Source organism: Zeus faber (assembly GCF_960531495.2).
Source record: "Zeus faber genome assembly, chromosome: 11".
Taxonomy (NCBI): Eukaryota; Metazoa; Chordata; class Actinopteri; order Zeiformes; family Zeidae; genus Zeus; species Zeus faber.
The window spans coordinates 18,281,321-18,297,168 of record NC_137205.1 but is presented as its reverse complement, the minus strand read 5'-3'; the positions used below and the strand labels follow the sequence as shown (position 1 = coordinate 18,297,168).

Sequence of the window (15,848 nt, the reverse complement as noted above, 5' to 3'; positions counted from 1 at the left end):
CTTCCCACAGTCTTGGACTTGACTCGACGTAGTGAAGACTTTGGGGATTCATGTTTCTTCGCGTCCAAGTTTTCCGACAGGTTACGAGTCCATGAAACCGGAAAGCGGCTGACGTTTTTAGGTGATTGTTTACAATTTACAGGGTACTATTTTACCGATTCAGTCCGAGAACACGAACTCATCGTGCTCCATCAAGTTTTCGAAGGTTGGCGTGTCGGTGAAGCACGAAAAAGGGAGATTCCGGTCAAATTACATTGGTTTTGAAATATTTTCTACTCCCCTACTGGATGGACCCCTAAAAAAAAATATATATATATATATATATATATGTGTGTGTGTGTGTGTGTGTGTGTGTGTGTGTGTGTGTGTGTGTGTGTGTGTGTGTGTGTGTGTGTGTGTGTGTGTGTGTGTGTGTGTGTATATATACATATATATATATAGGTGGGGGTTTTTTTTGGATGAAAAGCACTATAAGTTTTACATTTCTCAATCAATTTCAGTGGGTTGTTTTTATAACCAAGGGTTTACGTCTACCTGGTGTAGATTCCTCCACTGATTCCTCCACTAATGGTTGCACATTGGTTGAAGTACTTCCTGGGACGCCGCAAATCCATCTTTTTCCCAGGAGATCGTTCCCGGTGGCAGTCCGAACGCATGGTGATATGGAGGCTTATAGGGAACCGATCCAAACGCTGGTGGCGTCATTACTCCATAGCCGATTACACCGTGCAATCAACATTAATTTCACAATGATACGTAAAAGTTAAAAAGTTGTCCATTGCTCCTTTAACACCTCACCACGACAGCCGCTACCTTGACCAATCCGAGTGGAATCAGGTTAAAGATTAATGAACCGGGCAACAAGCGCCGGGCCCCGGCCGGGATCGCTCACACCCAGACTTCCCAACATGTGCGCGCACATTTCCTCCTCTCTGCTGCGCTTCTGCGGTCACGGTCTCAGGCCGGCCGCTTCCCTCCCGCCCCTCAAGGCATGGAGGTCCTGCAATCCACGCTGGCTCCCGTGGTTTCGGTAAGTGTTTTTTTTAAATCCAATTTGTTTTGTTTTTTGCTTCGGGGGGTTATATCTCTCACTACCTAGGAAGTATGCTTTCATTTGCACTACTCAACTCTATTGTTTGCTTGCTCTTGGCCGCCAGACCTGGGGGCCGCTGTGATTGCGTTGGCAGGGGTCCATGTTTGTAATCTCATATCATTTCACGTCAGACTTTCCAGCTTGAATGGGGCTTAAAGTGATAAAATAACGGGTGTTATACCACATTACTGTTATGATAGGAAAGTCAAAACACACTCCAAACACCAGATCAATTCTCACCACCCCCCCCACTCCCCCCAAAAAAACACCCATTCTGTGTGTGTGTGTGTGTGTGTGTGTGTGTGTGTGTGTGTGTGTGTGTGTGTCCCCCCTCCTCCCCCCGGCAGGTCGGTCCACGTGGACAGCCCTCCTCACATCCCCACTCTGACCACCAGCTACGTCCACGGCACCTCCTCCACCTCCTTGCTCTCCGCGACGGTGGGCCAGAGCCTGCAGACGGCCGCCGAGCGCTGGCCCGAGCGCGAGGCCGTGGTCTTCCTGCAGGACGGCGTCCGGAAAACCTTCGGCCAGTTTCAGCGGGATGTGCGTATCGCCTCGAAAAAACGATCGTGAAATACCGCCGCCCGTGCGCCGTCGGTCGTGTCCTCTTTGGTTCGGCCCAGCGGGTCGCGCCCACCCCCTGAGCCGAACTGGGGGAGACTGGTTTTTGCCGTCTCTCTGTGGACTTTAGTCAAGGAGTCACGCGGGTTCGGTTATTTCTTAAACTGATTATGTGGACGGTTGAGTGTGGTTGGGTGTGGTTGAGTGGACCTCTGTTTTGGCAGTGCAACGGTGACACAGGGGAGGTCAGATCCGCCTTGATCTTGAGGAAACACTCAATTACAATCGACCCAAAATAACGTTATGAAGTCACGATTATGATTCATGGCTGACGGGATATAGACAATGCACTGGTCCCCTCACTACAAACCTTTTGAACCTCAAACACTTAACATATTTCGATAGTTATTGTTGCACGTACAAAAGTACACACAGGTTAGACAATCATTACAGGGCACCCCCCTCATGTAAAACAAACAGCCAACCAGACTTGGCTTAAAAGCAAAAATCCTTCTCTCCAATTTCCTTGGAAATACCAAGAACTGAGATACTGTATATAATTGCTCCATCTATCTATTTATCTAATTTGTATGCCATTTTATTAAAAATGAATGTTACAACCAAACATCCAGTGGTAGCACACCCTGTTAAAAATGATTAATACATTTAAGTTAGAAAAGCCAAATTATCATTATTATTATAATTATAAATTATCATTATCCTGAAGGTAAACAAATCCATGCGATGTACAGAAAATGACACTTTTTCCCACTGGGGCATCTCGCCAATCAGGCCAAATCTAAAGTCTGGAGAAAAGCAGACAGCTTTCTAAATGACATTGTGCGTTTGTGTCGGGCAGGTTGACACCGTGGCAGCGGGTCTCACGGCTCTGGGCTTGAAGAGAGGCGACAGACTGGGAGTTTGGGGACCCAACACCTACGAATGGATCCTTTTCCAGTTTGCCTCGGCCAAGGCCGGCATCATCTTGGTCAGTTTTATGGTTGTATCGCTTTTGTCTTGTAATTTCTATATTGCATGTCAAATATCATAAAAATCATATATTTTTGGCATGCTTCTTGACATAATGGGGAACACCATTTAGATATATATATATATATATTTTTTTTTTACTGTATTACTGAGAACTCTGAACTTTATGCATGCAGGTGTCAGTAAACCCGGCCTATCAGCTGAAGGAGCTGGAGTTTACCCTGAGGAAGGTAATCTGGGGCTGAAAGTGCGTCAGAGGGTATCATTCATGTTTCATGAGCAGAACCATTGTTCAACGCCGCTCAAGTCTAGCGACAACAAATCGTCGCACGCAGGCGTGTAAGACATTAATGTGAACGCGTCATGCAGTTCTACCTGAAAATTTGATTTCCTTAACCTCCGCAGGTGCAGTGTAAAGCGGTGGTCTGCCCGACCCGTTTTAAAACGCAGCAGTTCTGCGACATGCTGCGGGAGCTCTGTCCGGAGATCAATTCGGCGGCACCGGACACGGTAAAAAGCTCAAGGTTAGACAGCCCTGTAGAAAAATAACCTCTTGAAATTTGACTGACGGCTTCGCACCCCCTGCGACAAACACGGAGTCTTTGGTGTGCCAGGCTGCCGGACCTGCGCATGGTGATTCTGACGGACAGCAGGCAGCCGGGGATGCTGCACGTGGAGGATGTGATGCAGGCGGGCGAGAGCCGGCACCACCGGCAGCTTCTGGAGCTGCAGCGCAAGCTCTCCTTCGACGACGCCATCAACATCCAGTTCACATCGGTAACCTCGAAATATCCTATTTCCTCCATTTATGTGAACGCAAGGTCACGCTCCCGCCGCGTAGTTTGACGGCTTGTTTCTCCTCAGGGAACCACAGGTAGTCCGAAGGGAGCCACCCTTTCCCACCACAATATCGTTAACAACGCCTACTTTGTGGGTTTACGACTTGGGTACGGATGGAGGGTAAGCAGGCGTTCTGTGTTTACTTAATGTGGCAATCCGAAAGATTATTTAGTCCTTTACCTTCTATAGCTGGCACTTAAAAATAAAAAAACAGACATTTAATGGATTCGTGTTACGGATGTGCTCCTCTATATGCTGTTGGTGGCCAGTGAATTTGATCAGCCAACATAGCTAGTTGTGTTCTTCTGATGCATGATACATAATCTCATTCTCTCCATCTCCACGTCAGCCGAGGGTGCGAGTGTGTGTCCCCGTGCCCTTGTACCACTGCTTTGGCTCCGTGTTAGCAGGAATGTGCATGGCGGTGCATGGCGTCACGCTGGTCTTCCCCTCCACCGGCTACGATAGCAAGGCCAACCTTCAGGCCATTCAGAACGAGAAGTACAGTGAACCATGCTCTCTCAGCCCCCAAACGACCCACTAAATTGGCTCCTTGACTTCGGTTTGGGTGTTCATGTATCGCACTGCTTATCTCTTCCTCCAAGGTGCAGTTTCCTCTACGGCACGCCCACAATGTACATTGACATGCTCAGCCAGCCGGATCTGGCCCAGTACGACTTGTCATCAGTTAAAGCGGGTCAGCGATGGAAAGATGGTGGCTCAGCGGCTGGCACTGTTGCCTCACAGCGAGAAAGTTCTGGCCTCGAGCCAGAATGATTATTCTTCGTAATGATTCTGTTGCTGCTGCTGCTGTTGTTTCTGTTGTTGCTGCTGCTGCTGCTGCTGTTGCTTCTGTTGTTGTTGCTGCTGTTGCTGCTGCTGTTGTCGTTTTGAAATGACCAGCTGACAACAATGTTCTTTCTTTGATGGTTATTTCTTTGCAAAGCGCATTGTGTTGCCCTGGTCAGAAATGCACTTTATAAATAAAGTGTGACTTGACTTATTCTCATTATGCTGGGGGGGCTGGGGTTGTCTGATTGAATGGTTGCGTGTGATCTTGTGCTTCAGGACTCATGGCCGGATCGCCATGCCCCCCTGAGATTATAAGGAAACTGAGAACGAACATGAATGCGAAAGAAATGATGGTGAGCAGTTCATCTTTCCCCTTTATAATACACCTTTAACTCCCCTCGATTCTTCACCATTTGCTATAACACAGAGAGCATCTCCAGCAGTGGTTTTTGCCCCACAGCAAATGGCTGCCCACTATTCCTAATTAAAAAGGGTCAAATGCATGAGAAACTCTGGGGTGTTTGCCAATGTTCTTGGCAAATAAAGTGAGTCGTCCTCTATGTGTTTTGTGCAGCTTGCATACATCATGTTGCACTTGTTCTAATGCAGATCGGATACGGGAGCACGGAGAACAGCCCTGTGACGTTCCATGGTTTCCCGCTGGACAACATAGAGATGAAGTCAAACACTACCGGATGCATCATGGACCACACAGAGGCACGACTTTGGTCTTTGTGCCAATCTGTGGTGTACACATTCAGCACACAACATCAAATGTTTAAAGTTGTTTGGATTGATTGTTGGTGACAGGCCAAGGTGGTGGACCCCTCCACTGGTGAGATTGTGCCTCTGGGGATGTCTGGAGAGCTGCTGATCAGAGGTTACTGTGTGATGTTGAAATACTGGGACAGTCCAGAGAAAACAGCTGAGGCCATCTCTAAAGCCGGCTGGTACCGAACAGGGTAAGTAACAGAATCCATTAAGAACTGCGGTCCAAATATTATATGCATTTAGCAAATGTGTACTATTCAAAATGCACACCAGGAAAACTTATGTGAATGAAATTTTTTATGGACGCAAGCATAGACAGTTTTTCCCTTTTAATTCTTTTACACAGTGACATTGCCAGTCTGGACAGTTTGGGTTATTGCCGTATAGAGGGACGCATCAAGGACATGATCATCCGTGGAGGGGAGAACATCTACCCTGTGGAGATAGAAAAATTTCTTCATACCCACCCCAAAGTACAGGAGGTGCAGGTATGACTCAAGGCCACTAGAGGGCAGCCATGATCCAGAAGAGACCTCTGCAAAAAGGCTCTCAAATAATTAACTAAAACCAGCCAAGACTGTTGTCTTGTAGTGCACTTCTTCTACACACGACATCCATTGATTATGTGCATCCCTATTTAGGCCTAATTTATGGAGACTTACTGAGCCGTTGTGGTGAAATTGACACTGTAGTTGTGGTTCAGGTGATAGGGGTAAGAGATGAGAGGCTGGGAGAGCAGGTCTGTGCCTGCATCAAACTGACAGAGGGCCAAACCTCCAGTGCTGAAGAGATAAGAGGTTTCTGCAAGGGACAGGTATGAGTTATTTTCCAAGACTGTATTTCTGTATTCACTGCCTAACTGAAAGTAAAGCAGCTATTCGAGCAAACAATATAAAATACCGCCTTTCCGCTTCAGATTTCTCATTTCAAGATCCCGCATTACGTCCTGTTTGAGGAAAGCTTTCCCATGACCGTCTCTGGAAAGGTAAGTTGTGTAGCGGCTTATCTCAGATACAAAATGTTTGTTGATGTATAATGCAATCTAAGATGACCAAGTCTGAAAAAACGATTTCTCATTTTTAGGTCCAAAAGAACAAATTGAGGGAGGCAATTGAGAAGAGGCTGAAGTTATAAATCGCGATGCCTGATCGGGTTGTTCAGTTTGGGTCTCGCTGGAAGGAGAAACTTGATGGCCAGCAGAAGCTGCACAGCGACAGCTACAGAGTGATGACATGAATGTACTGTCACTGAATGCAGGACAGTGCATTGCCTCTGGCTTAAGATTAAGATAAGATTGATTATTCTCACTCTTATCTTCTCATATTTTAAGTCTAAACATTTTGATTAAATAATTTTTTGGGGTTGTTTGTTGCACAATTTTCATGCCGAATTTTGTGAAACAAAAAAATACTGTAGTGAGTATATCCTCTCAAACTTTATTTAAACAAATTTGACAAACAATTCGACCAACATCATAATATAACACATCTTACCACTGTGCAAGTGTAAAATTCATGAAAGATTTCAAAACATGCAATAAAGAATCTGAAATAAATAGGACCTTAATGCCAAATGTCAGTATGTACAGATGTGAAAGGCAGAGTTCCAATCCTTCAAACAACCTACAGTATATACACTGAATGCAAAATAAACCAAAGCGAAAGGTTCAAGAAAAGCTTAAACCTCTCATGACAAAACATTTCATATTGGGGAAGGGGTTTTGAATTTTGCTTCTAAAATGTGGAAACAATAATCGACAATTTGTATTAGGAAGCAATGTGAGACAAATGGATTTAGACACACTTTAGAAAACGAATGTAACAATAACATACTCATCCAAACCACAGACCTCACTCAGTCCTTCCAAAAACAAAACAAAACAAAAAAAAAAAAAAACCTCATCAAAGTCAATGGGAAAACTCAAAAGAAAAAGGAAAAAGAAGGCTGATATTTTGAATCCTCTTCAGTGTTTGGTAGTACTGAAGTACTAAGTGCTGAAGATGAAGATGCTGAAGATGCATTCTTTGTGTGAGTTAGCAGTTATAAGAGCCCATGTCTCCTTTTTTAACAGTTAATACTGGTTACATATCAGAGTGAGCTTGTAAGACAAGCAAACACAGAATAGTCTACTTGCAACATAAAAAAAAAAAAAAAAAAAAAAAGGCAAAACTGCTCCCTGAAACTTCAATGGTCGTCCACAGAGGAAAACACTCGACAAAAGCAAAACCTGCAAAAAACCAGCTGATATTTCCAAACCTCGACCAGAAGAGTCCTTCCGGTCTGCGTTTCCTACCCTGGCACTACTTGCTACATGGCTTAGAACAGTCCTCATTTACTTCAGTCATTTATGCTATAACCGCTGGCTGGTTTCCATTAAAAAAAAAAAAAAAAAAAAATTTTATTACATCGCACGTGTGCAAGCAAACAAGGAAAAATATTGCATCTTAAAGCATCGAGTGAGACAGCTTTTTAGAAACTCCGAACATATCCCATCATAAATACAATACATTCTAAATAGAAATTAGGTTTTAACTGTGCAATTAAAGTGAAAAGAACAGGAACAAAATATTAGAAGGGCGGCGGACGAGTCTCAGACCACCGTCGAGCGTAGCAGTTCATTCCACTGGAGAGTCGAGGGCGAGAGAGAGCGACAAGCACGGGGACAGTTCTGGCACATGCCTGCGTGCAGGGGCTTCACACATGCACGCACGCACGCACGCACGCACGCACGCACGCACGCACGCACGCACGCACGCACGCACGCACGCACGCACGCACGCGCTTCCTCAGCGCAGCCGGAGGTGTGGCAGCTGCGCAGGTCAAACTCTTCTGAAAAAACCAACTCAACTCTGAAACAAGTGCACGCACAAACAAACACACCTGTGTATGCGATGCCAAGTGAAGTGCCCGCATTCTGTGGCGGGTGGAGGGAAGTGGGTGGGGGTGGGAGCGGGGTGGCCCTCAGACGCTGAGGGGCAGCATGCTGGGAGGGGGCACGGTTCTGGACGGCGCCATGGACGTCAGGGAGCCAGGGTCCAGTCCGTTCACGGGCCTATGGGACAGGACACACACACACGGACACACAAATAAATAATATGTTCCTTGTCATCGCTTTGATGTTCCCAGCATTAGCGGCTCAGACTACACCAGTGTGCACGTCGCGCTTGTATTTCTTTAAAACGTACGTTTTGTCGAAGTAGGTGGTGTGTAGCGAGTGGGAGAACTTGGTGGCGTTGCTGTTTAGGAGCGTGCCGTTCACCGTGGAGTAGTTCTTCCTCGCAGCCTGGTCCTTTGCAAAATTCCGGCAAGCAGCTAGTTTTGATTCCAATGCCTGAAAAAAAACAAAAAACCCAAAAAAAACAACAAACAGGAAGTGTAAGTTGTGTTCAAACATGTGGTGAACATATCTATTATTTGTTCTTACATGCATCTCACACTAACATTGAGAACCATTTCCCTGTGCCACACACACACACACACACACACACACACACACACACACACACACACACACACACACACACACACACACACACACACACACACACACACACACACACACACACACACACACACTTTTCAATGATGGAGCCAAACCACGGCCATCTAATATTACGAGGGGCTTCATTTTGGTTGTTCTTCATCCTTTTAAAACAATGTATGTTTGTATTGAAGAAAATCTTTGTCCAGGTACAAGTATCAAAGCCAGGCACTCCATGTAGATGCATGTACGGATATAAGAAGAAAAAAAAAAAAAAAAAAAAACCCCAGAATGGTGATAACCTTCCCTCCGGCTCTACGTAAGTGAACTTTCCAGGTTTTGAGGTTGAAACAGAACACGATCGAAGTTCCTCCATACGTACCCCGACCTTTCGCAGCAGGTCCCCGACAATATTGAGAGCAGATATTCTGGCGGAGGGGGTGAGGGAGGAGCTGCCACACACGCTGGTCAACGCTGAAGGAGTCGAGAGAAGCAGGGAAACTCTGCGTTAATATGCAGATGAGACGCATGTATTACAACGTTGTGAAGACGTCGTTGCTTTTTCGATCGCGACCTTTCGAGCTGATGAAGGCGTGCTCGACGCCCTTCCCGACAGGCGTGGCGGGGAGGGATAACGACGCCTGCACGGCCGTGTCCATCTTGTCGATGTCCGAGGTGGGCGAGCTGGGCGCCGACATTCTGTCGGTGGTGCGCTCCCGTACGGCCAATTCCTGCCTCAGATCTGCACAAATCCCCCCCCCAAAAAAACATTAAGACGCTTCCTCCACCAAGAGCCTCGGCAGGTGGACTCGCTGCGCCGCGGGAGCAGAGGCTCACCTCGTGCCTCGTCCTTCAGCCGCTGCACGGACACCAGGAGGGACTCCTTCTCATCCAGCTCGCTCTCCAGGAAGGCGTTTCGTTCGATGGCCTGGTTCAAGCGGCCCTCAAAGTCCTCCAGAGACACTATCGTCGCTCTGCAGCGCAGAGGAGGGGAAGCATCATCAGTGACAAAAGGGGCTGCTTTTTTTAAACTAGTAAAAGCATGGATCTGCCTCCTTATGGAGCGATCCAGACGCAGGCTGACCTCTTTGCTCTCTCCAGGTCGTCGTTGGCCTGCTCCAGCTCTCGCACGTATTTGTGGAGCTGCTCCTTGATGCTGCGAGTCTGGCCCAAATCGTCCTCCAGCATGGAGATCTGCTTATAACTCTGGGCGTATTGCTGCTCCAGCTTCTCCTGCGGAAGGACGGATTGGAGAAAGACACGAGAGGGGGGGCAAGTGAGTGCAGCAAATCTATGGGGCAGTGAAGGAAACTGGGGTTCCAGCTGCATAGACGTTTCTTGCTTTTGAGCGCTAAATATGGGTCATTATTGACGTGAGGCTAACCCTGCTGAATCACAAGACACTGGTAGTGTGCTGCGCCGTGTCACAAAGAGGCTTACCCATGTGTTTTTATTTTTTTAATTTAAACTATTAATTTAATAGACAGAAAACGTGCAACATCGCAATATATCTTTATCGAGGTATGAAATTACCTATATCGCGATTAGAACATTTTGGCCATATCACACAGCCCTGGTTGGAGGAGGAAGGCCCTCCCGGCACGCAACACGAGTGAAATTTATTTGTAGTTTTCTATTTTCTGTCACTTGATCCTGACATCCTATTAAGGCCTACTGGGGGATTACCTGAGGCTGCGCTTTCATAACACATTGCACTTAAAGTCATTACGCTCTACCCACAGGCTACTGCGATTATGAAAACAAATCACCACAAAGCATCTACGATCATGCCGAGAGACTCAACACTGTCAACAGCTTATCTGGGTGGAACACCTAAGCTGCACAGGATGTCAGAGGCTAGAAGCATTTTTATTGAATGTTTTTCCCTCCCTACGCCAATTCTCGAGACATAGCGGTCTTTAATTTCACTTTTCCCCATCCTTTTAAGTTTTTCTGAAGCAAAGTCCTTGCCGTGGTTTTGGCACCGGCGTCATTGTGTCACAACCTACTAAACGCCCTTTCTTTCCGGGTACCTTGATGCTGTCCACCTCGCTCTTCACCCTCTGGTTCTCCACCTGCAGGTCTCGGAGCCGGTGTTCAGCTTGGCTGAGTTGGGCCTCCAACTCGGCCTCCAGCTCCCTGCTCCCTTCCTGGAACTCCTGCAGCTCCTCCTGGGCTTCGTGGTAGCTGCGGACACACACACACACACACACACACACACACACACACACACACACACACACACACACACACACACACACACACACACACACACACACACACACACACACACACACACACACACACACACACACTTAGCCACAACCAAAAGGCAGCATGCTTTCTGTCAACCATTCATGACTGGAGCGCGACCGGCTGAATGACCTCGTACAAAGTGCACCGAGCTCTCGAATGTTGGACGGCTTTTGTCCGGCTAAATGAGTCAGGATTGTGCATGTTCTCGTAGCTGCACAGCCATGGCCAGAAATGAACCAATGCGGTCGCCAGAATCTAAAGCCCGTCAGATATCTGTAGTCATTATGAGGCTGAATTAAATCTATTTTTTTATCCTCCAAAGAAAGAATAAAGTGCCTCGGTCAGCGTGCACAGATATAAATAGTCTGAATATAGCTCTGAGGAGGCAGCTAAATTAAGAGCGGTGGGCTAAAAAAGAAGCAGCTCTCTAAACAGCGCTGGAGCCACAATTCCGGTCTCGCAGGAGAGGTTAAAGGTCGAGGTGCACAGAATGCAAAGGGGATCTGCAACCAGGAAGCGGATGTGAGCCACAGGACAGAGGGTCCAAACCACGCGGACACCGGTCAGGGTCAAGACACGTGTTGAGAGTTTTCCGGAGAAGCACATGATGGACAACTGGCGGAGAACTTCTTAGCCGGTCTTATGGTTCACATGTAGATTTAGTGGAGTCAAGCTTCCAAGGTAACGTAATGAAGAACTTTATACAATAAGTTAATTCCAGCAGATTACAAAAGGGCCAGGTACAGTAAGCTAAGGTGCCTTGTGTGAGCACTCACACACCCAACCAGAGTAGACCTGAAACCGTTTTGAGATAAGCTCACGGGTTTCTGTTTTGGGTTTTCCCGGTGTCACGGAGGCTTCTGCTTTCGCGGAATTTGTGATTCAGTTGTTGGGCTTGGTCATTCCACACATGCCAGCACCGAGCTGAGGCTGCTCCATCAGCAAGAAGAGCCACATAGCTGCCCTCTTTCAACAGTACAGACTTATCTTATCTCCAAGCAAATATCTAGGCGCACATACGCTTGGAATAATCAAATACATGAAGTATGTGAATACAAGAAATAATATGTGGAAGTGTGTTGGAGAAGTAACCGTTATACCATGCTAGGTCTTTCAGTAATTATTACAGTCACTATTATCTATGTGTAACATACTCATCACGTTGAACCAGAAAACAAAACAAAGCGTAAAAAAACCAACTCACTTTTACCAGAAAGACTGAATACCACCACTTGGGAATTATTGCCTGTAAAGGGGATCCTGAGATCCCTGGAAAAGTGATTCTGCTAAACATGAGTCAGACCATAGTTAAGTACACCCTTAAAGTTTTTTTGGTTTTTTTCTTTTTCCATTTGTAGGTTGTTTTTTCCCCCCTAATGTACCCTCAGCAGGAAATTCTTGGAAAACCATCAGGGATGTTAACCGCCGCTGTGCCGTTCCTCACTCAATCTATGCCACCAACTCTCGTATTACTACGACAGTAGTATCGCTTTAGAAGTGCTTCCACTCCACGCAGCACCTGTGGGCTCTGCACAGCTGCTCATCTCGGGGTAAAGATCTCAAAAGCTGGCCTTGTCCTTTTCCCTCATGTGGGATAACACAGACAGAGACAAGACTTGACACATGGACAAACTTGACAATTGGGTTTTAGGTTAAATAGAATTTAGAAAGGCATTGACTCAAAATAGAATGAGGAATAAAGCGGAATTCAAGTCTTTCAGAACTCCACTGAACTGCAAGGGTTAACATTTTTCACAGAAATCTGAGTGACCATTGAATGTCTAAAGCTATTGACTTTGCATAGGGGAACCTCAAGGCTTCCAGGCCTGCATGACCACATGCTGGTCAGATGTTATGTAAGGGCTGTGGGATCAGTCTGAGTCTTCAAAAAGGAAATCTCATGTAGCTTCTACATTTTTTAAGTTGTCGCTCAATTCTTGAAAAGTACAAAAATGTCAAACTCTTAAATGGCAAAAAAAAAGGTAACAGGATAATCCAACCTGGCACACTGACTCAGCACAAAATGAAGCAATCCATCCCTTATTTTGCCTCTTTGCAACTTGAGTCTTTTGACAACAAGTCTATTGAGCAATCGGCTTCATCTCAAACCAGACTTCATTACAAATATTTTGTTTGAGGGGCCTCCATGCTCTCCATTATTCACACCAGAGTTAGTATGAATCTGCTTTACGTATCATTGCTTGCCGTACATCAATAACCCCCGACATTATCAGTTCAGTGAAAAATTAAGGGAGAAACCAGGATCTGCTGGAGGTGGCCTTTAAAGTGAGGTCTCTGTAATGCCTTGTTGGATGTGATGTCAAAGTATGCGACACCTGATTCTTGAAAAGGTCAAGAGCATTGACTTTCAGGTTGGGTTTTTTTTTCTGTCAGGAAATAGGATTCAATAAAATAAGGGAAATAAAGGTTTAACAAACCAATTTATCACCTTCATGACGTAACCTCCTTAAGAAGAACGACTTAAAAAAACCAAGCAAACACATACTTCCCCTTTTGTACAATGAGAAAATAGTTTTACGCAATAGTGCTAACATTATGCGTCATGTCTGAGTAAACGAAGACTTTAAACAGTCAGCCTTGGTTAGTGGCGGTATGAAAAAGGCTCCACACGTTAACATTTTCAAAACATTTTACGTTTCCTACCATTTTTTATATTTGAGGGACAACGACTTCCAGTAATCAATTTCCTCATCTTTTGAAGCGAATTTGGGAATCATCTCTGTGTCCATGTCAGGGCAGCCTGAGGGTGAAAGAGAAACATTGTGTAAAAGGCAATTACGAAATGCTTGAAAGACAAAATGCAATGCTGTTACTGTAGCTGAGTCCTCTCCTGTCACCGGTCAGGCCAACCTGGCGCACCCAGCTCTGGAAAAACCAATGTGGTTCATTTCAGTCACACGCAGCAGATGAAAGCAGCATAATGTGGCTCTGAAGTCGCGACCACAAGTGTTTCTTAGTATTAATCCCATTCAGAGACACCGCTTAACGAGATGGCTGTTTTTCCCAAATGTGTTCCCATATGACGACACAACAAAGGTTTTGTAAAATCATTTAACACATCTGGATGGAGCCGCTGTGTGTGTTCTGTGTAAGGCAAACAACAAGAGCCCCAAACTGCCCCATTAGTCTGGCTAGAGCAGTAGACTATATAGAAATGTTTGACTAAAAGTCAAACACAATATGCTTTGAACTGTGGGTGTTTTGGCAATTTATTTTCAACGATTCACAGATTCCAAGGTAACAAGTCAAGAATACCGATTCACAATGTATGCCGAGGAAAGACTTGAGGAAGAAACTATTTGCATTAAGAGTATTGAGGAAGAAACTTCTAGCATCAAATGTCACTGTGATATTTTACATAACAAACCCAAATTTAACTGAGGCAAATAAACTACTTGATCTTCCCTAGAGGTAATGAGGACTTCCAAAAAGCTAATTAGGACCAGGTGAAGGTGTATACACTCAGGGGAGTGACATCTGACTCATCTGAGCCTCTTCCTGATGACTACTGTTTACACCAGACGCCTCCAGTCAGGACTGTAGAAGCAGACGTAGACCTAAGTCACTCAATATGAATGGGAATGTGACTCTAGTCCAATGCAGGGTCTCACACGTTCACCGGAGTCCCCCAAATAATCATCCTCACCTGCAGGTCTGGTATGGTCTGTTCAAGTGGGAGAACTAGCAAGCTCCACGCACACAGATACCGAAGACAAAATTCAAACCCAGGTCTCTGGACTTGCGAATAGACCTTTATTTTTTACCTGATAAATACAGAGAGCAACTGCCAGGCATGTGTGACTTTGAAATCTGGCATAAATCAAAATAGTGGTTTGAAGGAAAGCCCCTGCTTTCAACTAATTACAGCCTTGATTTCTATCAAAGTTTTGAACAAGCAAAATAAGTGCCCGCTGTTTCCAGGGACATCCACATGAAAATACCTAAATAGTCCAAACCCACCTTATAGAAATGGAAACCTATTTTTCAACACACCCACGGATAGGTGTCAGATAGGTTAAGTTCTGTTTCTGGCTATATGAGCCTGTATGTTTTCCGAACATTCAAGCACATGCCAGCACTGCGTTGGGAACACAAAATCCGAATAAGGCCCTATTCATTCTATAAAATAGGGTATTTAGTGAGACAATACCAACACAAAAAGATGGTCCATAATGAACACAGAGGCACATTTAACAACTGAGCCATCTGGAAATAATTTCAGCATACGGCACAGGGGAAGGGTCTTCTGACGAAAGGCTTTCCTGTTCGTTTCACCCAGTTCCTCTTTTATTGCAGATGACTATGAGCTTACTCACGGCGTCCTCCTCCTCCTCCTCCTCCTCCTCCTCAGAATCCAACAGTCATTGTTGCCACTAAACAGTTCAACAGAACGTGAGCCCATATGAACCATATTTATGTCCCGCACATTGTCCACATTTCTGGTTCCTGTGACTTCGCCCAACGTCACAGGACCAGACCAAAAACTGCATTTCAGAACAATCTTCCTGGGTACTCTAGATAAATGAGATACAATTGAAGGGTGTGGTGGCGGGGTACCCCATTTGAAACATTTTCAGGTCGTCAGATGAAGCATAGAGTCAAGCACGACCCCATGACTATAAAGCTCAGTATTGATGTAGTCGGAATACCGCAAATCCGAGATATTACGGCGGCAGGTTGACAATTAGTCTGTACGGCACTCTTATTACTCAATGGCGGACAGTTTAAATCACCACTACTTGTGAAAACGCCCCATAGGACAAGGCGAACAGCATAATATAAAGGCCTAAAACGCACAACGCATGATTTCTGTGGCACGAAATCAAAGGGCTCGACGCCCGGCTGAGCTGTCATCGGCCGGGTCCCGATAGGGAAGCTACACTTAGCTAAACAGCTAATGAGTAATGTGACGACACACGGCCACGTTGTTCAACGTAGTGTCGAATTCAGTACCTGAGCATGTCAAACGTCTACCCGGATGGCTCCTGTTTTTCCTTCCCCTCCCTCCTCCTCCTCCTCCTCCTCCGCTTGGCGTTCGTTCAC

The 15,848-nt window shown here is 45.7% G+C and overlaps 2 protein-coding genes across 2 annotated transcripts; one reads left to right on the top strand and one right to left on the bottom strand.

The window, feature by feature from the left end:
• Window positions 1–908: 908 nt before the first annotated feature.
• Window positions 909–6,181, top strand: LOC307237319 (medium-chain acyl-CoA ligase ACSF2, mitochondrial-like; the record flags this gene model as incomplete). The annotated part of the gene is made up of 16 exons (XM_080010031.1): window positions 909–1,030; window positions 1,441–1,636; window positions 2,514–2,642; window positions 2,821–2,874; window positions 3,050–3,168; window positions 3,259–3,421; window positions 3,509–3,604; window positions 3,834–3,985; window positions 4,090–4,181; window positions 4,553–4,629; window positions 4,886–4,993; window positions 5,087–5,238; window positions 5,394–5,535; window positions 5,751–5,861; window positions 5,964–6,032; window positions 6,131–6,181. The coding sequence occupies 16 exons, from the start codon at window positions 909–911 to the stop codon at window positions 6,179–6,181; spliced, it is 1,833 nt and encodes a 610-aa protein (XP_079866157.1).
• A 286-nt stretch (window positions 6,182–6,467) lies between these two features.
• Window positions 6,468–15,815, bottom strand: ndel1b (nudE neurodevelopment protein 1-like 1b). Its single transcript, XM_080009018.1, has 9 exons — window positions 15,759–15,815; window positions 13,449–13,545; window positions 10,562–10,715; window positions 9,613–9,761; window positions 9,366–9,502; window positions 9,103–9,270; window positions 8,911–9,002; window positions 8,233–8,378; window positions 6,468–8,099 (listed from the first exon to the last, which is right to left on the bottom strand). The coding sequence occupies exons 2-9, from the start codon at window positions 13,532–13,534 to the stop codon at window positions 8,009–8,011; spliced, it is 1,023 nt and encodes a 340-aa protein (XP_079865144.1). The 5' UTR covers window positions 13,535–13,545; window positions 15,759–15,815; the 3' UTR covers window positions 6,468–8,008.
• Between the last annotated feature and the right edge of the window lie 33 nt (window positions 15,816–15,848).